The sequence below is a fragment of the Eretmochelys imbricata genome, chromosome 8 (genome assembly GCF_965152235.1).
Source record: "Eretmochelys imbricata isolate rEreImb1 chromosome 8, rEreImb1.hap1, whole genome shotgun sequence".
Classification (NCBI taxonomy): Eukaryota; Metazoa; Chordata; order Testudines; family Cheloniidae; genus Eretmochelys; species Eretmochelys imbricata.
In genome coordinates, this window is record NC_135579.1 from 17,232,358 (window position 1) to 17,259,290 (window position 26,933).

The following is a 26,933-nucleotide window of genomic DNA, read 5'->3' on the forward strand; positions in this document are numbered from 1 at the left end:
TCTCTTTCTTTTAAGGATCCTGATTGGGATTTATTTTGTTTTTTTCCATCTCAGATATTGCTATATAGATTGGTTTTTCATCGTTACCCATCCCGGTTAACTTTCCTGTGACTCAGTTTAACTCTTGAGATCTACATGGATGGCTATTCTTAAAAGCACTTTTCTTACCTTTTCTTTCCCTTTCTGGGGTTGGATTTGATATTAACTGGACTCAGTGTGCCTGTGTGTGTTCTGATTGGTCTGAAAATTTTCTTTCTTTCACAAGAACTATACATTAACTGTAACCAAGGTAAGACTTGATGCTCTCTCATTCTCTCATCTGTAAAGGCTCTAAATTAGACACTTGTTTAAAGTTGAGGTATGTATTTTCTTTTTAACAAAATGTTGCCATATGTATCCCCTCCCCCAAATATGTTAATTATTGCTTGGGGAGAAAAAAAACTTGCCAAAAAATTTATCTAGCAAAAGATCTTGATTTTTCTCTCCTGCAATCAGTACTAGAGGGGGCTTTGTGAACTGACCTAATTCCCTCTATTTTTACTTTTACGATGCTTAGGGAAATAATTGTCTTATTTTGTTTCCCCCCTTCAACAGACCTGGGAATAATCGTAGGCTTGGCTTGATCTTGATTTTTGGGACTTTGTTGGAAGATCGGATTGCATTTCATGAAGTTATTGCTCTCCATCCACTGTTTAGGTTTTAAGCTGCTTTGCCAGCTTCCGTGACATAGTCATTTCTGGACAATTCTGATTTTTTTAATATACTAACTTTTTGTCCCCCACCCCTTCTTAAATATTATGAGCCCTTTTGGGGGTCTGGTGGAGGAGCTTCATTCTACTCTTTGATGTGATTGATAGTCCTGCCATTCCTTGTGGCTGATTTTTGTTTTAAAATACAATGGCTTTGAGTGGAAACTGCAGGACTTACCTCCCTCCTAGAGAACAAGGGGCTGGTCTACATTCCTTCCCAGAGGTGGTGGAGCTAAACGTAGGTGGTCAAGTATACTTCACTCGCCATTCCACCTTGGTGGGCATCCCCCACTCATTGCTGTGGAAAATGTTCACCCCCAAGAGAGACACAACCAGTGATCTAGCTAAGGACTCCAAGGGAAGGTTCTTCATTGATAGAGATGGTTTCCTCTTCCGCTACATTCTGGACTATCTCAGGGACAAGCAAGTGGTCCTGCCTGATCACTTCCCAGAAAAGGGAAGGCTTAAAAGGGAAGCTGAATATTTTCAGCTCCCAGACTTGGTCAAACTCCTAACTCCTGATGATGTCAAGCAAAGCCCCGATGACTATTGCCACAGCGACTATGAGGAGGTCTCCCAAGGCAGTGATACAAGAATATGCCCCCCATCATCGCTCTTACCTTCAGATCGAAAATGGGGTTTCATTACCATTGGGTACAGGGGGTCGTGCACCATGGGCAGAGAGAGCCAAGCTGATGCCAAGTTCAGGAGAGTCCCGAGGATTTTGGTTTGTGGAAGGATTGCTCTAGTCAAAGAGGTCTTTGGAGAAAGTTTGAATGAGAGTAGAGACCCAGACAGGGCACCGGAAAGATACACCTCCAGGTTCTATCTCAAGTTCAAGCACCTGGAGAGGGCTTTTGACATGTTGTCAGAATGTGGATTCCACATGGTGGCCTGCAATTCCTCAGTGACGGCTTCTTTTGTCAATCAGTACACAGATGATAAAGTCTGGTCCAGCTACACTGAATATGTCTTCTACCGTAAGTACAAGAGATTTGTAGGGAAAAAATAATTATCTGGTTAAAGCCTGTCTTATTTGGTGTGCATTTCATTTTCAGAGCACTAGCAAGTTTGATTTCATTTTCTCTGCAGCTGATGGGAGTTCTCTTCTGATAAAACAGAATCCAAGGGGATATGCTTTAGTTTAAGCTTTTAAAATGTAAATTAACATTGAACTCAATGGCGTGGTCTTGGCTAGGTGGCAGCACAGACTGCCAAAAGCACCTTTTCTCCCCACAACCGAAAGGTGTTGCTATCTGAGGCTTTGTGAATCAGCCATTTGACTGCCTTACACATTGCCTGAGTACTCCCTGGATGTAATGTAAGCCTTGCAAACACACTGTAGATTTAATTACAGAAAATCTTCAAATGAGATTCAATATACAAAGGTAATAGATGTTTGATAATAAGCACATTCAGCCAAGCCATCTGTCAACAAGGCTGACACACACACATGCAGGGAGGAGGGAAAAAGTGCAGTCGTGCTGGCTCCTTTTCAACAGGGATCTTTTTCAGAACCAACTTATGTTCTTTAAAATAAGGATTCAGTGGATAGATAGGCAGGTGGCTACATGCTATTATGAAACACGTTATGAAAATCAGACCCTTCCTAACTAGATGGATATGTCCTGCTAACTGGAATCACATCAGATCACATACTGTTGTACTAATTTTGATCTGATAGCTCTAGCAGGCTCATTAACTTCCTAAATTGATATTCAGCCAGGGACACTGTTACCAATGGTAACATCAGGGTAATTTTGATTCCATAATCCTGTATCAGAAAATCATTCCACAGCTCTGGGACTTAAATATTCTAGGAGTGGGTTAGGCTAAGGTAAAGGAGAGAATGTTTCTCTAGTCCCTTTGCACAAGTGGATTTTATCATCTTTCAAAGATCATGTGTTGGGCAGAGAGATAGAAAGGTGAATAACAGCTACTTGTCTCACCTGCTACGCTGTATAACTACCGTAGTCATTATATCCCCAGTACCATGAAGAGTTGACTTTGCTGAAAGTTGCCCAGAACTTGAGTAATTTATTGACATGTAATAAACTACAATGCAACACTAGGTTGAGTACCACCTACTGTTACTGAGCTCAACAGGCAGCCGAAATCTGCTCATGTAATAGTGCTTAAGTTAACATTCCAAAAAAGCCTTCTGTATTTTTGATATGCATTGATTTATTGAAAATTAGTTTTATATCAGGGCTTCTTTGTAAAATACTTCAGAGGTCTTGGATCAGCTCAAACTCAGGCTGAGCTGGATGATTTATATTACTAGGTTTCTAATATCTGAAATCAATATCTGACATGAAGTTACAGTAAAATTAGTGTGATTCCAGAAATGTATGGTAGTAAATCATATTTAAATTTTAAAAACATCAGAAAAATGTATAAGCTTGCTGGAATTTTACCAACTATTTTAAAAACTGAAGCAGGACCAAAATAATGTTATGTTAATTAGCAAATAGAGATCACTGATATCGTTTATTCATATTCTTCAGAACTTTATGCTTCATAGACTGTGCTAGGTATTGGCCTTCTTTTTGTGATGATTAGTGATGATGCTTAGATACCACAGTGATAAGGGCCTTAGAAATATCTGTGAGCAAAAAGAGAGTGTGAGTGTGTGTAATGAGCTTGATCTAACCTCGCTTCCCTAGGCCATCAATACAGGCCTGAGCCAAACCTATTGAAGTCCCTGGAAAGACTGTCATTGAATTCAGTAGGATTTGTGTCTGATCCTCTCTGAACACAGTTCAATTTTGTGGATATTTGAAATTCTAACCTAGATCCAGACGTGCATTTTTCAAATGGTCCCTATCTGTGTAATGGGCCAAACCAATGACCATGATGCAAACTCATCCTACTCAATCTAGATCCAATTCAGACTGTTGTGACTAGTTTGTTTCCAGTTACTGTAACAATTGCCATTGTTGAATTGCAGGGATTTTACAGAGGCAATACATACAGATTATGTGTAGAGTGGAAAAAACCCTTTCACATCTAATCTCCAAAAGTCATTTTTTGAAAGCTTTGAAGACCAGTAAAATTGACAGCTGGCTTTCTAGTGGGACATTACAACTTCTGTGCAGCTGCTTAGCCATAATTATTTCATTAGAAGCTGCCAACTGTGCCTATATAAACATTAATTAATCAAGCTGTTGTGCTCAGGTTAATGGGCCGAAACAATGGGAGGTGCTCTAAGGCAACTAGTTACTGTAGTTATTTGCTAAGATATTCTTAGCAGAGCAGCTTAACTACCTCCTGTGAAAATGTAAAGCTCAGATACTCCTCGGAGGTGGGGAATGGACATGAAAGATGTTCATTTTTAAAAGAAAGAAGAATGGAGGGAAAAACCATGTTGGTCTCTGATAATGTATGTTCCAAATGCTTGGAATCTGAAAGCCCATAGTTGGCATGCAGATAAAGAATATCATGCATGTGGAAATTAATCCATTTGAAAGTAATGAGATGGACCGAAGACAAATAAGCAAAGTGGAAGTTTTCCAAATAAGCTAATAGCTACAGACTGTGCAGTCAACAAAACGTAACGTTAATACTAAGGAACATGTATGCATATGTAGGTGCCATTAAGGCTAATGGGAGATTAATGTTCACAATGGGTGAAATTTAACCAGAATTTCAGGGGCCACAGAAAGTAACCAACACTGCAAACATGTTGCCGAGAAGGGCTGCAGAGCAAGCACACAGAATGAATGTGCAACCTCCCTCCCCCTTGTGTGCAGTGCAGCTGGGCTCCACTCCAGTTTCAAATGGGCCAGTGCAAAGGGGAATTTGGAGACAAGCTATGTTTGTACAGTGGGTCCACAGTTAAACAGATCCAGGGACTGCAGTATTTGTGTAGGGAGTAAACAATTCCTTCTCAGAGGTGGGACAGTAGTTGAGGATCAAGGACAGATTTCTTTTCTCCTACTCTATCCCCTAGTTTTCCTGTGCTAAGGCTGTTTAAGCAGAGTTTATATTGGCGAAGGGTGAATTTGATCCAGTGAGAAGAGTGTCAACCTTTGATATGCTTTCTCTACTACTACTTTAAGTACAGATAGTCCTGAATTAACACCTTACATCCAAACACCCTGATCTTTTAGTGTTCACTCTCTGCACTTGGATATTCCTTTTTGAAATGTTTTCAATCTTTGTCATAAACTGAACCAAAAGCTTGGGTTTGGATATCCCTTAAACTTTGGTGTGTTTTGAAATCTGGAATTGGGTCAGAATTTTGTGGCTTGAGTCCCTCTAATTTTAAGGCAATATGTACATACAGACTTCCCCCCTCTTATTTTAGGAGCAGATTACAAAGTAAATCTTTCCACTTGATTCCAAAATTATACCCTTGCCAGAGCAGTTGGCTTGGGTCTCACACAAAAATATCTGTGAGTTCTTAAACTGGATGTAGGAGAGAAGAGGTTGGAAAACTGAAAAGCCCCAGTTTTAAACATTAGCTCAGTGGCTCCCAATTTGTGTGTGTGCATTTGTATACCACAGTGGTTCGGCAGTACAGGGCAGAGGAGAATAGCAATGTGAAGCGGGTTGGAGAAAGCTACACAACTCATAGCCATTCTGCTCCCACTGCAAACAAGTCTGCTGCTGTAAGTAAAGTAGTAGGTGGTTTCCTTAAAGCCACTGACACTCACCTTCTCTCTCTGCTTCTCGGTGGCCTCTCATGGCTGTGGGAGCAGCTCACATGCATATGGCTGCAAGTCTAGACTGTAGCCTGCCATTCTAAGCTCCTGTTCTCCGCTCTTGCGGCTCTCATTATAGCTGTGGGTGACACCAACTAATAACCTGATACACACCCCAAATAAGAGGTAGCTTTCTGTTGAGTTGGAGGAGGAGTAGAGAGTCAATGAGAAAGAAAAACACAAAAAACTGATAGGGAAAAGAAGAGAAAATACAGAAAAGAATTGGAGAGAGAGAGCAAATGAACAGACAGAAGAAGAGACAGTAACAGCTGTGCCAAAATGTGGTGGAAAGGGACTTGGTGAGGGTGCCCATCCACCAGTGTATTCTAATGATTTTCCAACAAGAAAAGGTTGGGGGAGCCACTGAACTAGATTAGATTATTGTCCACGTAATGAGTGCAGAGATACATGCAAATAAATTATTCGTCAAGCCATTTTCCAAAATCTAAGCAAGCATGAAAGTTACTTTTAAATTTGAGGAAATTATGTACATTTCCCTAAGCCTGGCCTTGAGTAGGCCACTTCATAGTCATGCACGCAGAGCATCTCAAGTAGCTGTAATGTTCAAAGGAAACTTTGAAACATCCATGGCAATATGACTGTAGGTAGAAAATTAATTGACAGGATTCTTGCTCCTTAAAGACATGCTGTGCCACCACTCATTATGGCAGGAGTTGTAGACTTTGGCCCCATTCTCACCTTATCCTTTTAACAAAATGATGTTTGTTGGGGAATTTTTCTACTTTGATCATAGCAGTTTGGTATAAAGAGATGGTTGTGGGGTATTTTCAAATTATCTTCAGTTTAATGATCATATCCTATTAAGTGGGGTTGGATGGGGGAAGAAGTAAAGTAATTGGTATCCACTTAGAATTTAGCTGATGGCCTTTAACTGAAAGTGCAAATATCACATATATATGCACTGCATGCATCCGATGAAGTGAGCTGTAGCTCACGAAAGCTTATGCTCAAATAAATTTGTTAATCTCTAAAGTGCCACAAGTACTCCTTTTCTTTTTATAGTCTGTATGGTATTCATATGGCATATTTTACCCGAGATTCATGTAACCAGCTGCAGCAGCAGGTCAGTGTTTTCATGTGAATACAGCTGAAAGAGCATTTAATTAGTGTGTGTGTGTGTGTGTGTGTGTGTGTACACGTACATACTATAAATAACTTGAGCCTCAAGGCAGAAGTTTGACAGACAAAATTCAATGCAAATGTATTTTGAAATCCACAAGATGTAAAACCACATGGATTAGGCATAGAAGAAAAGGCTATTAAATTATCTTATCCATCTTTCTGCCTCTTCAAATTGTTCTCTTTATATTGTTCTCTAGCATATTTTCTAGTATTTTCTTCAGTCTAATTTTAAATGGCTTGAGTGAAGAGGATCAAAATGACCAGAAAAATAAGTAAATGAAACCAGGCCCTAAAAATGATTCAATCTTCAGTTCCTGCTGATGTGAGATGTTCAACGCCCCCATCCGCCCACTGTGTTGCCTTCAGTTCATCATCATCATTATCTGTGCTTCTTATTCTACTGCTGGGTGAAAAGCTTATTCAGCAGTGTTCCTTGTCCATCATGCTGAATAAGAGGCTTGTCTGAAGTCTCAGTAGGCTTCACTTCCACACCTTGATGAGGGTGTGACTCTGCTTATGTTACCACCAAATCAGGAGGTTTCAAGAGGCACTGTGTCAAAGGCTTAGAGGCACTGTGTCAAATTTGGGTGAAGGACAAATTGTGTCCGACTTCTTATCTAGACTGAATAGGGTGATCTTGATTTTACCATCATGGAACAGTTTGGTTAGAGTCAGCCCACTGATCAGAAGTTTGATTATTTAGATGTTGATAACGTAACCTGAATAATCTCGTTATTCTAATCTGATTATAAACAAATTGACCTAAAGATTTAGGTTAAGGTCTCATCTCAGCAGTTACGTGAAACAAACCCTTAAAAAGTGGTTTTGCTGGTTTTAAGGAGTCTGACTTCATTGTTTTGTCTTCATGCTTCTCTGGTCATATTAAACTACATATAGCTATTGTTGTTCGGGAGATTTAAAGCAGGAGATGGCACTGTTGGTGCAGGGATGAAAGTAACATAAGAGAGATACCGGTGTGGGATGCCGTAAGGGGCAGGGCCTCAGGTAGAAGGGGCGGGGACTGGGCTCAGCCTCCCCCAGCCAGCCCATCCACGCTGCCCGGCCCACGCCGCCCAGGGCTCCGGCAGCGATTTAAAGGGCCCAGGGCTCCAGCCGCTGCCACAGTAGCGGCGGCTGGGAGCCCTGGGCCCTTTTAAATCACCAGGCCCTGGGGCAGCTGCCCCCTTTTGCCTCCCCCACCCCCAGTTGACAGCCCTGAGGGGGGCAAAAGGGGCAACAATGTTAAAGTACTGCCATGGCAGTGCTTTAAGGAGAGTCCTTAAAGAGCTGCCGTGGCAGCGCTTCAACATCACTGCCCCTTTTGCCGTCCCCTGTCGGCGGCCCCTGTCGGCCACTTCTTGCTGGTACGCTGTACTGGCCTACTCTCACTCCTGAATTGGTGCCTTTCTAGATACACAGTACTCACTGTGAGGAATAGTTATCTTAAATCTCACCTTGGATATGCCCTGTGTAGGCTTGCATGTTTAGTATAAATATGTAGACCTATCATGGTGCTGTAATTAAAAATACCATTTAATTCCTGGTCCAAAATTATTCCACATTGGGGAATGTAATTTGTACTGACCTCCTTCAGTGTCAGGCTGATTTCTGGGTGAATTCACTACAAGTAGAGGCACTCAATATTGTTACCTAGCTCTCCGTTGGGGAAGAAGAGCTCTGAGTTATACTTAAGGCCCTACCAAATTCACGGCCGTGAAAAATTCATCACAGACTGTGAAGTCTGGTCCCCGTCCCCCCCCGCTTAGAGACACACACACACTAATTAAATGCTCTTTCAGCTGTATTCACATGAAAACACTGACCTGCTGCTGCAGCTGGTTACATGAATCTCAGGTAAAATATGCCATATGAATACCATATAGACTATAAAAAGAAAAGGAGGACTTGTGGCACCTTAGAGACTAACAAATTTATTTGAGCCTAAGCTACAGCTCACTTCATCGGATGCATGATGTTATTGTAGGGGGTCGCATTATTGCCACCCTTACTTCTGTGCTGCTCCCTTCAGAGCTGGGTGGCCGGAGAGTGGCGGCTGCTGGCTGAGGGCCCAGCTCTGAAGGCAGCAGCGCAGAAGTAAGGGTGGCAAGACCATACCGTGGGGGAGGTTTAGGTTGCAGTGGGGGAGGTTTAGGTTGGATATTAGGAAAAACTTTTTCACTAGGAGGGTGGTGAAGCACTGGAATGCGTTATCTAGGGAGGTGGTGGAATCTCCTTCCTTAGAAGTTTTTAAGGTCAGGCTTGACGAAGCCCTGGCTGGGATGATTTAGGTGGGGACTGGTCCTGCTTTGAGCAGGGGTTGGACTAGATGACCTCCTGAGCTCCCTTCCAACCCTGATGTTCTATGATTCTATGATACCCTTGCCTCACTTCTGCGTTGCTGCTGGCGGCAGCGGCACGGCCTTCAGAGCTGGGTTCCTGGCTCGCAGCCTCCGCTCTCTGGCCGCCCAGCTCTGAAGGCAGCTCGGCCGCCAGCAGCAAGGGTGGCAGTACCGTAACCCCACCCTACAAGAACCTTGCGACCTCCCGCCCCCACACTCCCACCCTCTTTGGTTCAGAACCCCTGCAGTTACAACACTGAAATTTCAGATTTAAATAGCTTAAATCATGAAATTTACAATTTTTAAAATCCTAGGACCATGAAATTGACCAAAATGGACTGTGAATTTGGTAGGGCCCTCATTATAGTTAGTACTCTTGTGGAGTCCCACTGGCAGAGGCTGCATCCTTTTGCTGACTTTCTGCTGGTCACTCAAACCTTCTGTCACTTGGGCTCTCTAACTCTGAGTGGTAATTTGCCTGATTGTGTTGGGTCATATTGTGCCATCAGCTTTTAAGCAGAATAGGCCAATGATGAAATCTTAAAAGTAGGGGTCATGATCTCTATGGAAAAATCCCATAGAATTTAACAAATGTAAACACAATAGGGTTGTATGGTAATGTATTTTTTCTAGAAATTACTCTAGAGACCTAAAGAATTTAATAAAGGGTGATCACCTCTCTATAGGTATTTTAACCATCCTATAAAATGGGTATGGTTCTTTATGAATCTCTGTAGAATGGTTTAAGGAATGTTTAAAAAAGTTATAATTCTCTAATAAATTTTTTAGGGGCTTTTCCATGAAATGATCTGGTCCTTTCTAATCTGAAAAGGAACTATGTAAAAATGGCACCTTATGTAGTGCTATGGATCTGCTGTGTATCCCAGCTCACATTGGCTTACTTTAGTGACAAAATATTTTTACTACTCTTTTCTTTTTGTTAGCGCCGCAGATCCACAACAACTTGAGGAATGTGAGCTGAATTCTCTTCTGGCTTGGGTATCATCAACAGAAATGTTAACTAAACTTTAAGGACTTAATCCAAATGCCAGTGAAGTTAATGGAAGTCTATTGAATTCAGTGGCATATATGCAAAGCAAAATTTTGCCTTCAGTTATGCCTGCGAAGCCTGTTTTCTGCAGTGGGGTTAACAGGTATAATTGAAGACAGAATCTGATTTGCAGAATCTTTATTGCTGCTGCTCATGTACAAGCCATAAATAATTTGGTTTGACTTCCAGTGCCCATTCTGAGTTTACAGGACTGGCAGTTAAACACCCCCCCCATCATTTTAATAGTAAACTAATCACATTTGATCTGGATGTTATTGAGAGGCACTAACCGTGGGACCTCAACAATGCCTGTTTCACAGATTCACTTTTGAATTTAGAATTGCATTGTAATTTATATAATATATGTAATAGTTCTCTGGGGAGTTTTAGTACCAAACTCCCTGGAAAAGACATGGAAGAAAGGAACCCTAACACTGAACTCTCTGAAGATACTGTGGGAGGAAAAATTCCAGTTGCTAGGTTCCCTGAAGAGAATAGAATTATAGAAATTAGAAATGGAAGTGTTTGACTGTCATTTTATATGTTCCCTGAGGACCAGTTCAAAATTTTTCTCAACAGTCTGTTCTCTGGTGCTTTTTCCAGTCTGATGACTTCAGATTTTTTTTTAAAAAAAGTTGGCTGGCATGTAGCTGTGGTTCTTTAAGAGAGACAAAATAGGAAAGAATAAAAGAGCAAGTATGAGATAGCACAGTGAAGCTACTTATTTTAATTAGATTTTAACAAACTTACGAAAATACACAGACAAATGTTTCACTGTGGCAATTGTTTTTCAGTTATTCTGGAATGGTTGGAATTTTAAACAGCAGCATTTTCCTCCACTTCTCATTTTTGCAGCTTTTCAAAGGCTAAGGTAATGTATGGCACATTTGGAAACTGGAAGCACAATTTAAATTGCATGTTCAGACTGAATTAAAGTAACCTTTTATGAATCTTACCATAAAACGTATTCTTCTTGGTAAAGAAGGAAAATAGTTATTGAGTGGGTTAGAGTTGGTGGAATGATTTAAATTGTCTCTGAAAATGAAGTGGGGAATGAGTATGCCATGCAGAAGAACATTACATGAGTGATTTTTGCCTTATCGCTTTCAGAGGATGTGAACAAGTTTAATATAGCGATAAAAATAAACAAAATTGAAGACAAATACTAAGCCATATCACGCTATCTATTTTAAGCAAATTTTCCTATTAAAATCATATGCATTAAATCAATGTATTACACATATAGTGAGCCATATTGTGCTATTATGACTCATTAAAAATAGTCCTACTTAAAAACTTATGTTCCAATATGGCCCACTGTTTGCCTGATTTTTAGAATTGCTGAGCACCTTCTAGTTCCCAATGAAATCAAACACACAAACTCTGTCAAGTAAAATGTAAAAGTATCATAAGGAAGGCCAAGAAAGAATTTGAGGAGCAGCTTGCTGAAGATGCAAAAAAACTAATAATAAACAGGTTTTTAAGTACATCAGAAGCAGGAAGTCTGCCAAAGAGGCAGTGGGGCCACTAGATGACAAAGGTGTCAAAGGAGCATGCAAGGAAGACAAGGCTATTACAGAGACGCTAAATGAATTCTTTGCATCCGTCGTCACTGCAGAGGATGTGGGGGGAATACCCACATCAGAGCTATTCTTTTTGGGTGACAGATCTGAAGTGCTGTCCCAGATTGATGTATTAGTAGAGGAGGTATTGAACAAATTGACAAACTAAATAGTAATAAGTCACCAGGACCAGATGGTATTCACCTACGGGCTCTGAAGGAACTCAGTTATGAAATTGCAGAGTTAATAACTGTAGTATGTAACCTGTCACTAAAATTAGCCTCAATACCAGATTACTGGAAGAGGTGATCCTGGCGATTGCAGGTTAGTCTAACTTCAGTACCCGACAAATTGGTAGAAACTGTAGTAAAGAACAGAATGACCAGACACCTAGATAAACACAATTTGCTGGGAAAGAGTCAGCATGGCTTTTGTAAAAGGAAGTTATGCCTCAGAATTTATTAGAATTCTTTGAGGGAGTCAACAGGATTGTGGATAAGGGTGATCCAGTCGATATACTGTACTTGGATTATCAGGTTTCAGAGTAGCGGCTGTGTTAGTCTGTATCGGCAAAAAGAAAAGGAGTACTTGTGGCACCTTAGAGACTTTTTTGAGCATATGCTTTCGTGAGCTACAGCATCACTTCATCCTTTTCTTTTTTGGATTATCAGAGAGCTTTTGACAAGGTCCCTCACCAAAGGCTCTTAAGAAAACTAAATAGCCATGGGATAAGAGGGAAGGTCCTCTCATGAATCATCACTAGTTGAAATGTAGGGGAAAAAAATTTCGGAATAAAGGGTCAGGTTTCACAATGGAGAGAGATGAACAGCAGGGTGCCCCATGATCCGTAGTAGGACATGTGCTGTTCAACATATTCATTAATGATTTGGAAAATGGGGTGAACAGTGAAGTTTGCAGTGCATCAATGTTTGCAGATGATACAAAATGATTCAAGATAGATAAATCCAAAGCAGACTGTAAGGAGTTATAGAGAGGGAGCCCACAAAACTTGGTGATTGGGCAACAAAATGACATGAAATTCAGTGTTGGTAAGGCATATTGGAAAAATAATCCTGATTATATGTAACCCTTCTGCCATGTGGAGCCGGCAGCAATGAGGGCCGGGTTTAATATCTAGGGGTTCCTTTTCAACGATACAACACAGAACCAGCTCAAGCCCCTACCCATTAACCTGGGAAAATTACATACCACCCCTGTAAAAAGAAAAGGAGTACTTGTGGCACCTTAGAGACTAATAAATTTATTTGAGCATAAGCTTTCGTGAGCTACAGCTCACTTCGTCTGATGCATTCAGTGGAAAATACAGTCATCCGATGAAGTGAGCTGTAGCTCACGAAAGCTTATGCTCAAATAAATTGGTTAGTCTCTAAGGTGCCACAAGTACTCCTTTTCATTTTGCGAATACAGACTAACACGGCTGCTACTCTGAATACCACCCCTGGGCGCCTCTGAGAGGCAATACTTCCCCACTCACAAGCACAGAGTCTGAGTGTGGAAAAGAAACTTTTAATGAAAGGAGGCAAATCATCTGACATTAATTAGGGAAAATGCCACAAGCAAGGTTCATAATCATAAACTGTGAGGAGGACACCCACCCCAGAGTACGTGGGACAGTGTCTTCTGCCTCATGTTCTTGAGTTCTACAACCAAAAGGTCCTTTTCTGTGCCCCTCAGCTCCTTCACCATACCCTACTCACGGTGGTTGTCCTTTTGGTCAGTGAGGACCCAGGGTCAGAGGTGCATCTGTGTGAGTTCATCTCCCACCCAGGGAAGAAGGCACCTTGCTTGCTCCTCCATCTGAGCACTTGCTCTGGCTGGCCGCCCTGCGAGCCATGGTTCCTCTTCGCTGGCTGCCATGCGAGCCATGGTTCCACTCACCAGTCACCTTATGCCACATTCCTCTCTGCTGTGACCTGTGCAGGTCAGTCTCTTGAGGTTCCACCCAGCTATTAGTGATTTTCAGCTCTTAGGCTGGGCAGAAATGCTATCCCACCACAAGTGACAGAAAATATCATCATGCCAATATATAAATCCATGGTGTGCCCACATATTGAATATGTGTCCAGTTCAGATCACCCTATCTGAAAAAAGGTATAGTGGAACGGGAAAATGTTCAGAGAAGGGCAACAAAGATGATCAAGGGTAATGGAACAGCTTCCATACAAGGAAAGACTAAAACAATTATGGTTGTTCAGCTTCGAAAGGAGACAGTTAAGGGGGAATATGATAGAGGTCTATACAATCATGAATGGTGTGGAAAAAGAGAATAGAGTAGTGTTATTTACCCTTTCACCCAATACAAAAAGATGGGATCACCCAATGAAATTAAAAGGCAGCAGGTTTAATACAAACAAGAGGAAGTACTTTTTCACACAGTGCACAACTAATTTGTGAAACTCATTGCCTTGGGATGTTGTGATGCCCAAAAGTGTAACTCAAAGAATGGAATAAGTTCATGGCGGATAAGTCCATCAATGGCTATTAGCCCAGAGAGCCAGGGACCCAACCCCCTGGTCGGGGCAACCCTAAACCTCTGACTGCCAAAAGCTGGAAGTGGAAGACAGAGTTGGATCACTCCATAATTGCCCAATTCTGTACATTCCCCCTGACGCTCTGGCATGGACCACTGTAGGAGACAGGATACTAGGCAAGATGGAGCATGCTCTGATCCTATATGGGAGCTCTTATGTCTTTGGCATTAGCACAATGCATGCTATTATTCTTGGTTTCCACAGTTAAGCTTGTTGTATTAGCCTTCTAATAATATTTTAAAAGGTAACTAATAATCTGATGATGTGATAAAACTTTTACATTGTTGAGGTACCCATAAATATAAACTGTTCAGTTACACACTGTAATCTTACTGGCCACTTTTAATTGAATATCAGTCACGTACGTGCCTTTCCATGTGTAAGCCAAATGTTGATGTTGAACACGCTACAGCTGTAATAGACAAACAGGCTTAGGAAGCTGGTGCTTAAATTGGCAATATTAATAATTTCCTAGTGCTTTTTCAGAATCTTCTGGCAAAGTGATTAGCAATTTGTAGTGGCTCATTGATTAGCTGCTGCAGGCAGTCAAAAAAACAGGATAAAAGAATGATAATAAAGAAAAGCCTGGCCATCTTGGTTTCTAATCCATCCTAAAAACCCCTTATAAAAATCGCCTTATTTAATGAACAGCTGAACACTGTGCTTCAGCTGATTACTGGAGTGTTCTGTTTGCTTCCTTTGGGCTCCAGAGACTACCGAAATACTGGTGCTGTGAGCCTGGTCAGCACTTTGCTCTCGGTGTTGAGTGCCTAGATGATTTTTACATTGCTTGGTAGTGACTCCTGGGAAGAAAATACTTAGTACTGTAATGTACCTGTTAGTTTTAAAAGCAAGAGGCCCTGATGAAGTAATACCAAATGGCATCTTAGTGGTGTTCAGCAAAAAGGAAGGGGAGAGCCTTGAATTCATCATACTATTTCAGTCCCCATTAAATGAAGTTTTCCCTAGAGTCAATATGTGAATTACTTCAGTATACTAAGAGGCTTAAGAAACAATTGCTGGTTTTCATTTCCTCACCATTCCTAAAACATCCTAAACTTTTGTTTTATTTATAAGTTGCAAACATTCTTGGAAATATCGTTGGTGCTCTCTGTTTATAGAGGTTTAAAATGCCCCTTTGAACTCCTGGAGGCAAAATTATTGAATAGGGTTTGTTTGGGGTTTTTTTGGTAAATTTGGCAGCTCAGTGACTAGACAGTGGTTGTTGTTAATTTCCTTGACTGTGCTTTCCAAACACTGTAACCAATTCACTTTCCCAGCACTCTTTTTATTATAACTGGTCCTTAATATATTGCTCCTCCCATTGAAACTACTTTTTGTAACCTCAGGAATAGTTTGAAGCCTGCTTTCCACATTCCAAATCCTCCCTACTCAAAAATCTAGCCCCTGTTTGTCACCCATGTTGTAATCTATAAACCTGCTCAGCCATGGTTCTGACATGAAAGTTCTGGGCTTGATATGGAGGTTATATGCTTGACATGAAGATTTTGGGATGTAATTGTTATCGAGATCACATGCTGCATTTCAGGGATAATGTAATTTTGCAGTATGAGGGTGATCTAAATCTGAACACAGTTAGTTTGGGAATGGAGTTCCAAACTCTCTCTGGGTTTCTAAGCCTCTATCCAGATCCTGTAAACCTTATTCAGAGGAGCATTCTCACTCTCTTTCTCTTTGGAGGGAACCTTAGCCCCACTTCAAGAGAACATGAATTAAGTTTCCAGCACATTTCAGTTTATATTTTTATATCAAAGTCAAACCAAGTTGAAATAGAATAAATGAAATAGTGGTTTGACTGAGTTTTTAAGTTTGTTCAAAGCCAAAATCTCAGAGCAAAATTTGATGAGTGAGACTTTGCTGGGATAGAATCTGAAGAAGTTTTTGCATGTGCCCCTTTTAAGGAAACCAATTAAGTTCCTCTTAGCGCAGAGTTTTAACTGGTAATATAGGAATGTTCAGATATTTACGGCCAGATTTCCAAAGGTTGTCATGAGAGCTGCATTTGAAAGCATAGTTGGCTTTCTGCAGATGTATACTTTGTATATGCCTTTCAAAATGTGATTATTGATAATCAACCGAACTATGTGTAAAAATGCCCACATCTAACATACATGCAGATTATTTTCCTTATTGAAGTTAGACAGATTTTTTTGTCTCACTGGGTGAATGTTTTAGGAACTGCATTAAAAAGGAGGCTTGGACTGTGAATAAAAAGTTAAGATTGTAATTCTTGAAAAAGTTTAAAGGCGTTGAAAAAAGTAGCAAAAGATGCAAAAAAAAGTTAATTATGACATGCACAATTACGACATTTGTACTGAGCCCATCAGGAAGAATTTGACAGGTTTGTACTAATTCATAAGTACTTTGGCTTTATTTAGTTTAGTTTCTAGTTTTTGAGCCTATCTTCAGTTCAATTTGGGGAGCAACTGTCCAAATAGATCAGACAAACTTTAAAAAAACAAGTACTTTTGAAAACATGCGTGGCTAGTTCTGAATTGTATCTCCTTCATTTTCATATATTGCACCATAGCAGTAGGTCATATTGTGCCACTGATTTTTCAGCAGAACTCCCTTTCAAATTTGTAATTTTCCAGGAAGTCAAAGGGGAATTCTGTTTCAGAATCAATGGCAAAATAATAATAAAACTTTGCATTTATATAGCATTGTTCATCTAATGATGTCATATGTGTTTTCTGGGCTTCACAGGTATCATTCATATTTTATGTAAAAATCTTTGGTACTCAGTAAATCAAATTATTACAGTAAGACAGAAATAAATTATATTTATAGCAACAATAAAAATATTTCCCCCCAATACAATATACTTGCCCAAACCTCACTGTAATAGATACCATACATGCAGTATTTTTATTTAACATCTCTTCTTGCCCTTTCCCATCCAATAGTTCACTCACTCTGTTCTTCTGTTTTCCACCAAATGGCTCACTGTCCCAGTAGTATAGCTCTAGTGGTAGAGAGGTAAATCTCCAACTAGTGTTAATTGGCATTGCTCCATTGACTTCAGTGGAGCGGTACCAATATAAAGCAGCTGAGGATCTGGCCAAGAGAATTTCTAAAGTATTTTATTACTGTACTTACTTATTGCTCTTATTGTCCTGTGGCAACAGCAGCTGGCTTCTCAGCACGCTCCTGGAACAGTTGGCCTTTAGGTTTGTCAGAGAGTTATTGAACCCATTGCTTGACTAGACGCTTTCACTCTCTTGGACATTATTTGTCTTTAACCCTTTGTATATTCCATATATTTTTCAAGACTGTCCTGTACTTCCTCTGGAGCAGCAATGGTGCATCAAGACCATGTCTTCTAACCATAGAGCTATGCAGTATCTCTTAGCAAATTACATTATGTTCATTCTACAGCAGCCGTTAGACTAGATCTTCATTTATGTATTGAATTGGTGCATTTCTATGACTTGGGGAATAATAGCTTGTCCCGCTCATAACGCCCACTGTAATGGTAGATAGGGATTCGTTGTTATCATTAATGTTAATTTTATAATACTCATAGGGTGCTAGACCTTTACAGACAGATGTGAAGACAAGGTCCTTGCTCCAAAGATCCTATGATCTAACCAATGTTTGCTTATGTCCAGTACATTGATAATTTTCTAACTAGATCTGTACCCTAGTCCAGGAATGTGAAGAACATATTTTGGACCTATGCTTAAGCATGTGTGGCTGTTTACATGCCTGTCTGTGAGTTAGATGTGAAAAATCCTTGATGCATGCATATAGACCGGTTTGCATGCAATCTGAATATGTATAACCGAATGTGTGTGCATGCCCATAGTTGTTTAAAAATGTGCCTTATAGGCATATAACTCTTTGAAAATATCGACTTAAGTTTCCTCCATGTATTAGGAATGAATAAGCAGGTTATCTGCTCTGTATCGACAATATGCACATTCTGCTCAGTAAACCTGCATCTGAGCCAATTCTTTGTGAACTCTTGCCTTAGTATTGCTTGATGAAATGCAGTTCAGTCAAAACAACAGAAAAGGCCCGGTAGATGCTGAAATATCTTGGAGTAGGCCAGGCTCATCCATCTTTTCCTTGTCACACACACATCATGTTCTGATCATTCAGCATAGGTTTGTAAAACTAATGGGCAGTGGAGTTACAACAGTGATAAACTTCATCTGTTTGAAAAAAGTTAATTAGCTTGATGTTTCATAAAAATGATAATTTATAGAATAACCCTGAATTCTCACACAAGGAGCCATTCATGATCTGACTCACCACTGCAATTAAATATCCAAAGTACAGGTGGAGGATGAAGTCCTCCAACACTTCTAGAACTTCAAGGAGCAACACTGACTGAAACTCAAGCAGAGAAATTTCCATGTTTGTCCACTCAGGAGGTTGCTTAAACATGCAGATGTAGTAAGCCACATCTGAATCTAAACAAATTTACCCACAAAGTAACCAGAAAATTCTTCAGAGCAAGAAAAACCAAGCTACCAAATAGACGGAACCATTCTATTATGTATGATCTTGCAGACACTATGCAGATGTGGCATCCATGGCATAAATCTTTAAAAATTCTTTGTGTTGCAATCAGCAGGACCCTTGACTGGGACTTTCATTACCAGCTGTCTAACTGTGTTCCCTTTCAAATAAACTGTCATGTATCCTCTATAAACTGTGGTGACATGGGAAAGTAAATCCAAGGGAAAGGGTGTTTAGGAAGCACCGTATCAATAGTCATATAAAAAGTTCTAATATATGAATGGTCATTTGATCACTTCCAACCCTCTTCTGAACACTGGATCCAGAGTGTGACCAACTACATATGAGGAGCAAGAAGTCACCTGGAGCGCCTCCTGGGTGCTACGAAAGCCGTGAACTTTTGAGTCAAATCAGAAAAATCATTATCTCCATAGACAGACAGTGAAGTCATCTAGAATCCCCAGTGCCACAAGTAGGGTTGTCAACTTTCCAATTGCTGAAAACTGGAGCCCTCCTTGCCCTGCCTCTTCTTCTCTTGCTCCGCCACCTGCCGTGCCCCTTTCCCCGCAAAGCCCTTTTCTGCCTCTTCCCTCCCTCTGTCGTTCACTGATGTCCCCCTTCTTCTTCCTCCTTGCTGAATCGTTTCCACCTCCCTCTCTTCCCCCAGCTGGACTCCCTCAGCTCTGGGAGCTGCAGCCTGACAAGGAACCTAGTACCTGCCCACTAGATGCAGGTAGGAAGTGGCCCCAGCTGAGTAGGGGCTGGTGAGGGTTGATATCCCCCCTTTCCCCCCCACCTGGTGTCCGACACATTTGACTTTCCAGTCAAAAACCAGGCACCTGGCAACTCTAGCTACAAGAAAGAGAAACCTGAGAAAAAAAGCTTCCATGATGGAGTAGTGAGATCTGCACACCAACATTAACCTTGTCTTCACTCCATTACAGTGGACAGATATATCTGGTTAAAATGCAGTTTTGTAGTAGACAACCTCCTACATTTGAGACTGTGTACAAAAAGCACAGCCATTGCTTCCCCCTGATTCACTCTTGGTTTGTACTGAACTGAGGCCCAATATTGGTCTTGTAATTTTGCTCATCCAGGTATTTATTTCCCCTACTACCAGCACAGGAACTATGGAAACTTCCATCCAGAAATATTAAAGTGCTTTAGAAATATTTGAGTAAGGCTCATGCTCCCTCACTTCTTCCACTGCTGTAAGATAAGCGAGTTTTATCATCAGGTGATGGAACTGAAATACTGAGCAGTTAAGTGGCCTGCAGAAGGTCACACAAGAAGTCCATGACAGTCTGATGGAATGGATATCTGTAACAGAATGGCTTGGGCTGGGTAGCCTGGGGCCAAGCCAACCCTGGTTACAGAATGAGCTCCATTGAGGGGAATCAGGCAATTTCCTATAAAGAGAAGGAGGTGGCTGCAATAAGGAGGAAGCTCAGGAGTTTTAGTAAGACTGTAGAGAGTGAGAGAAGCTCCTGCAGGGAAGACTCTGAGACCAAGGGAATTGCTTGAGCCGCGAAGGGCTGGGAGTAGCCTGCTATGGTAGAAAGGACTTTGACCTGAGCAGGGGAGTTTGGGCTGTTCTCAGCTGGAGGGAAAATGTTTGTGTTTAGTTTTGAACTTTAAGTTAATATATCAGACCCTAAGGAGGTGACTAATAGTGGAAAAATCCTGGGTGGAGTTTATTTGGGGATCCAGGAAGGGAAACTGAGGTGAGGGGCTGTGTTCAGGGCTGCCCTGAGGCCACCTGGGGGCACTTGTCTACAATATCTAGGGGCCTACCAAATTCAGGGTCCATTTTGGTTAATTTCACGGTCATAGGATTTTAAAAACCTTAAATTTCATGATTTCAGCTATTTAAATCTGAAATTTCTCGGTGTTGTAATTGTAGGGGTCCTGACCCAAAAAGGAGTGGTGGAGGGGTTGCGATACTGCTACCCCTTACTTCTGTGATGCTTCTGGCAGCAGTACTGCCTTCAGAGCTGGGCAACTGGAGAGCGGTAGCTGTTGGCCAGGAGCGCAGCTTTGAAGGCAGATCCGCTGCCAACAGCAGCGCAGAAGTAAGGATGGCATGGTATGGTATTCTTACTTCTGCACTTCTGCCTGCGGAGCTGGGTGCCTCGCCAACAGCCGCCATTCTCCGGCCGCCCATCTCTGACGGCAGCAGCATGGAAGTAAGGGTGGCATGATATGGTATTGCCACCCTTACTTCTGTGCTGCTGCTGGCAGGGTGCTGACTTCAGATCTGGGCGCCCGGCCAACAGCCGCCACTCTCCAGCTGTCCAGTTCTGAAGGCAGCACAGAAGTAAGAATGGCAATACTGTGACCCCCCCCCTCAAAATAACCTTGTGACCCCCCCCATGATCCCCTTTTGGGTCAGGAACCCCAATCTGAGAAACGCTGGTCTCCCCCATGAAATCTGTATAATATAGGGTGAAAGCACACAAAAGACCAGTTTTCACAGTCTGTGACGTGTTTTTCATGGTCATGAATTTGGTAGGTACCTAACAATATCACTTGACTCTTAATCGTATATTTAGCCACAATATCATTCTTCCCTCAAACTCAGGTCCTGGCCAATAGAAACCTATTCTGCTTACCTTTTAAATAGACAGAGAATGTTTAAATACAAGTTCTGATAAAAGATTTATTTCAGTAATGATTTTATGAGAGACAATCATTTGCCAGGAAGGATCCTGTAGGTCAAGGCAAAAATCTAGGGATATTATTTACTGCAAAAAGGACTGAGAAGCTAACTTTTGGTCTATCTGTGGGAAAATATATTGTAGGTCAATGGCTATCATCATTTCAATGGACTCTTGTGGGGGGAACCAGACGCATCATCAATACTTCATTAGGTTCCTCCAGTGAAATTTGCAATGTTTGGGTATTTGCTAAGATCAATGCACCTGCTTCTCTGTTTGAGTGATCTTAACAATCAGGGAGCCTTACTCTGCTCACCACAGGCCTGAAAAAGGTGCTTCTGATTTTAGAAATCAAACCTCTAAACATGCTTACATTTTCTCATGTTATCATAAAGAGGGAGAGTTTCGTGGCAAGGGTATTATTCTCTACGTTAGGCACCAGGACTGCCCTGTATGATATAAAGAAATACAATAAATAAATTCCATCCCAGAAAGTCTAAATTTGAATAATTTGAATATAAAATGGAAATGGATATTACAGTCTGTTTCTCTTGTTTTACATTTGTTTCAATCTTTTGTTTGTGGGACAGATAATTAGTATAAGAAACTGATTTTACTGTTCTAAGATAAAGCAGAATTGCCCAGGTAAGGAATTTTGCAGACCACTTTTATCAACTCATGATAAACCTGTGTACACTGTATACTGGCAGATCCAGTGGATCATGAAGGAATCAAAATCAATCTCTAATTTTCATTCTCTTTTAATTTCGGTAATTCTTGATTTGTACCTAGGAAATGGCAGTATTTACTTTATAAAAGTCTGAGATTAAAAAAAACAGACTAACCTTACACAGACTAACCCAGTGTAGAAAATAAACTTCAAAGTCTGTAGAAGATGATCCATTTTAAGCTCCAATAATTGTATTTTTTCCTCAACTGCAGCTCTCAGATTCTCAGTTATACTAATATTTAACAGGTGGTGCATTAGCAGCCAAGTCATGTTAATGCTTGGAAAATGACGGATTCTTTTCTCTCCCCCACAAGCATTTCTTTAATCTCTCATTTCTAAAGACAAGATAAACAGTTCAGACCTCCCATTTGGAAGAGCACCAATCCATACATCTGAGAAGGATTTCTTCTCTTTTGCCCAGGTGTTGCAACAATTGCACAGCTTGCCATTCTAAAATTAACTCCACTGCAGCAGCAGAGAGCTTTGAAACTGTTTATTTGTATAAAAGATTTTAGTGTGCAACAATAACAAACTTAGGGCCAAATTCAGGCTCGATGTAAGCAGTCAAATCTCTGATTGACTCCAGTAGGAGTTGCATCTGCTTATAATTAGGTTAAAATTCTCCATGAATTTTGTTTGTTTAAACATCTTTTAGAAATAAAATTCATTCTTTTGTTGGGTATCAACAATAACTAACATAGCTGAGAAGGGAAGGGAAGCCCAGATTTTAGGTGTGAAGGAACTTGTTCTCTCACAGATACGTAGGGAGAATTTTCAAAAGAGCCTAAGTGACTTTACTTTGAGTTTGATCTGCATTATATATTATAATTTTTTATGCCCATTGAGACATTTTGCAATTTTTTTTCTGGATTTTTAGCAATAAACTTTTGAAATCTGTTGTTTGCTGGTGAATTTTGTATTCAAATTTTAGGACCCATCTTCAGCTGAGAGTCAGGAATGAGTTCTCATGGAACAAGTCACCTGATGCAGGTCCCATGGTATGTCACTCTCTTCTTGCTTCAGAGGCCAACAAACCCTGCGTGAATCTATGCAGATTTATGTGAATGTGCATGACCCTATTGGCCCTGAACTTTGCCTGTGGGTTTTGCAGAGCCATATGCAGAGGTGTTCACAAAACACTAAATTAAACAGATTAATGATGGCCCTAAATCAGAATTTCAAATACAGTTCCCCTTGAACTTCAGGGGGTTTAGTTTGGAATCCCCAAGCCCAGTTCGCACTGTAGTTTTGGTTCTGGGTCAGATCCAAAACCAGTTAGAACCAATTTTTCAGATCTGGTTTGGATGTAGCCCAAGATGATAGAAATCTTATGAGACTATTATCTTATAAGATTCTGACCATATCTCACTGCAGCAGCTTGCAAGATTTTGGTGACATCTCAAGTTTTGGGTCACCAATGAAGTTGTACTCTAAACCCTAATCTAAATCGAACTGGGATCTGGATGCAGATACAGATTTGAACACCAGCTCCCTTTGGACCATCTCTGAAAGAGATGTAGAAGATGGAGCTGTAGTTGACACTAAATTGACTTCATTTAGAGGTGGACAGGAGCAATTGGACTATGCTATCTGTCCCCTTGATAATGCAATAAGTAGGTGATTTTAGTCATTGCATAAAGTGACTTCACATGCTATCTCAACAGTGAAGGAAAGATTCTTTGGGCAGCCAAAGAATGACAAAGAGGCTGTTGGTGCTGTGAATAAATGTACTGTGCCACAATCTGCAGAATTATTTGTTTTCTTACTGGTCGTCTTGTATATTGTACAAATTGACTTTTTCATATCTTACTGTGAGAGAGTGGTTACCTGAGTTCCACTGACAGCATGTGTCTGTTTATTCCACATCAGGGCTAACAGCAAGCAACCCAATTCATTTTGCTCCAAGCTGGCTGCCTCTAGTTCCCCATCTCATTAAAGTACGATAGCGAGTTATTTTGTAAATGAGGAGACTGCTGTCCTTGCTAACATAATTGTGATTTGGCATATTGGTACAGTATTAAAATTCCAATTGAACAGATGGTGTCAGGATTGAAACTTATGCTTATGAGATGCAGATGGCCCAAGTAGTGAACTTGTGTGCTAGTTATTTTTATATTGAGCAGGTTAAGCACAAATTACTTTATGATTATTATTATCACCATACTTGTCATTTTAGGTTGTTGGTTTTTTTTTTTTTTTTTTTTGCAAATGCTCTAATAACTTGTCTCTTCCTTATAACTCTGTGATTAAAACAAACCACTCCTATGCCTAAATTTCATTCCCCCCCCCATCTCTTTATTCCCTCTCTCCTTTCCCAAGGCCCTTTTGATTTCACCTCAATCCTGTTGCTGGTGTCATTGAAACCCTTGCAGGGAGAACTGCAAGAGAAGACCTGACTGGAACAATTACAGTTGCGTAGCTCTCAGGAGGTGTCAGTGCTGTGTGTTCAGCTTATTCCCCTCCTGAGGAAAATTGCCCTCTTTGTCACCAAGGAGAATAAATCCCATGCCAGGCTCACTGAAAACCAGACACGCCGAAATATCTCCATGGGGCCGATTCCCAGGAGGGGGCTTGGGCAACCAGATTTTGGGAAATGGAAAAATGAAAGACTGTTGTAACAAGGGCAAGATTCTGAGTCCAATTACATTGTGATAACTCCAAAGTTACTGCAGATTTATACTGGAGCAGAATCTGGGCCCTGATGTCTAATATTGTTTTGAAGCAACCTATGTCTCTTGTAACCCTAAGAGAAGATCTTTAAAAAGAACTGTCCTTCATTCTCTTTATTTTGTGTCACAATTTGTAAGACTATGCATTCATTTATAGAGAAGAATAAAATAATGGGCCAAGTTCTCTGCTGGTGTACATTGGTCCAGCCAAATGGGAGCCAATTTCTGAATGTACTGTGTATTACAACCTTTTATGTAGAGATATCCAGGTGCTTTAAAAACCTTAATTATTTCTCTGAACATCCTTGAAGTAGGTAGGCAGGTGGAATACATAGCTTTGTAAAGTGAAGCACACATGGTATGGCCAAGCTCATTCAGTAACCGTAGAGTAGAACCCAGAATACTTGATTTTCAGTCCCCTGCCAGATCACCAAACAGCATTTAGCCACTGCTTCTGATTCACACAAGGAACATTTTTATATAAGAAAAAATACAGTATCTGCATCTTCAGGGTTTATGATAGTGGTTGGTTGTGTCCATAATTCTACTGCAAAAGCATAGGCCAGTTTTTCATTAAGGGTCCAGTCCTGCAAGATACTCATCACCCGCTGCTTCTACTGGTTTTAAAGTGATCTGAGGGTGCTTGGCACTGTTCAGGATTGAGCCTTTAGAAGAACCCATAATTTCCAGCAGTTAATTAATTTTGGAAAATTTCGGTGCCCTGAGATGAGGCATAAAAAGTCATATTCCAGGGGAAAAAAATTAAATCCAGTTTGAAGGAAATATATTTTTAAAATCCCCATCTGTTTTTAAGATCAAAGAAGCACCAGGAGGAAAAGTTACCATTTTCAGGCACTTTATGCCACTCCTATAATTAGAAAAAAAAATCCATACATTTTCTCACATTAAAAATGATGCATTTTGACCCTGTGTAACAATAACCTTTGGAACCAGTGGATATTGACCCTTGTCATTCGACGGGAATTAACCTCTGAACCTCTGACTTAGGACAGATGACTAGCGCCAGGAAAAAATAAAGTTAAGTCTCTTACCAGCCTTCATGTGTGTCACACATTTATTACATCCTGGCATTAAAGGCCATGGAAAACATGTCCTTGAAAGAAAATACAAACATAAGACACAAGGACAGATGATACAGTTGCAGGTACATGGGTAATATGGGCTCATTTATACTTTCCTTATGCTTGTTGCCATTACCCATGTCTCTCACTTTAAATGTAAAAGTCTCCCTACCCAATATCACTGCCTACAATGTTTTAAAACAGAGAAGCTGTGGTAGCCCTCATGATTCTTATGCATATTAGGAAGGGCTCTGTTGACCAGTTCAGAAAAGGGGCTATGTCCTGTCCTCCCTATTTTCTATTGAGGGGGGATAGAGAATCAAAGGAGTCTTGATGGAGTCCTATATCCTGAAGACCTAATTCAGAATCCCATTCCCTCTGAGAGTTGCACTGGGACCTTATTTTCCTTTTCTGTAAATTGGATCAGAGAATCCAAAGGAATTTGGCTTCCCCCTCCCCATGCTTCTCCTGTTGTCAGCTCACCAGCTCTCCACTCCTAATAAATCCGCAGCACTATAGCCACCATAGCTAGCTTACCAAGGGTTGGGTAATGGGGCGGCATACTTTGAGAATGGATGACACTTATCCCCTGCCATGTTCTCCCAGCTGGCATTATCCATGGGTGCAGGCTCCCCTCCTCCAGAGGAAGCAGATGGAATTATAGGATCTTAGGTTTTACTCAGGAAAACCAAATTTTCCAGGAGCATATTATGCTGGATTTTCAGCCAATCCCATGTGATCTTCCAGGTGCCTAATTTACAAGTTCCTAAATTCTGAATGATGGAATAGGACCACATGAGCTTGTCTGATGTCATTAGGGTCTGTCAGGTTAAAGATCAGCCTTTTTACAGAGTCCCAAGATAGGAATTTATACTAATGAGCCATTAAGATTTACTGAGTAAATAAGCAGCATTTTTACAAAGCCCTTAAGTATCTATTTAAATGCTAATCTTAGTATTATATTTTCATTATCTTTTTTTATGAAAAGACCCCAAGTTTATATTCATATGATAGTCAATTAGGCAAATACTGCATATTTTAAATACTCCAGGGCAGCTCCTGAGTTCACTTAAACCACAGGAGCAGTTATGTAGAGTGTGGAATTGAGTTCAGAGTCAGGCCAGTACAAGAACATGCATGCTTTTTTTTTTTTTTAAAGACCTATTTGTTTGGCCCAGATTTTAATTGATTCAGTAATATAT

General features: G+C 40.7%; 1 protein-coding gene across 1 annotated transcript in view; it reads left to right on the forward strand.

Annotated features, from left to right (window-relative positions):
* The first annotated feature begins 897 nt into the window (after positions 1–897).
* Positions 898–26,933, forward strand: part of KCTD16 (potassium channel tetramerization domain containing 16) — a 163,576-nt gene continuing 137,540 nt past the window's right edge. The window contains exon 1 of the mRNA XM_077825025.1: positions 898–1,729. Coding sequence (XP_077681151.1) covers positions 898–1,729 — 832 coding nt within the window. The remainder of the gene's footprint in view (positions 1,730–26,933) is intronic.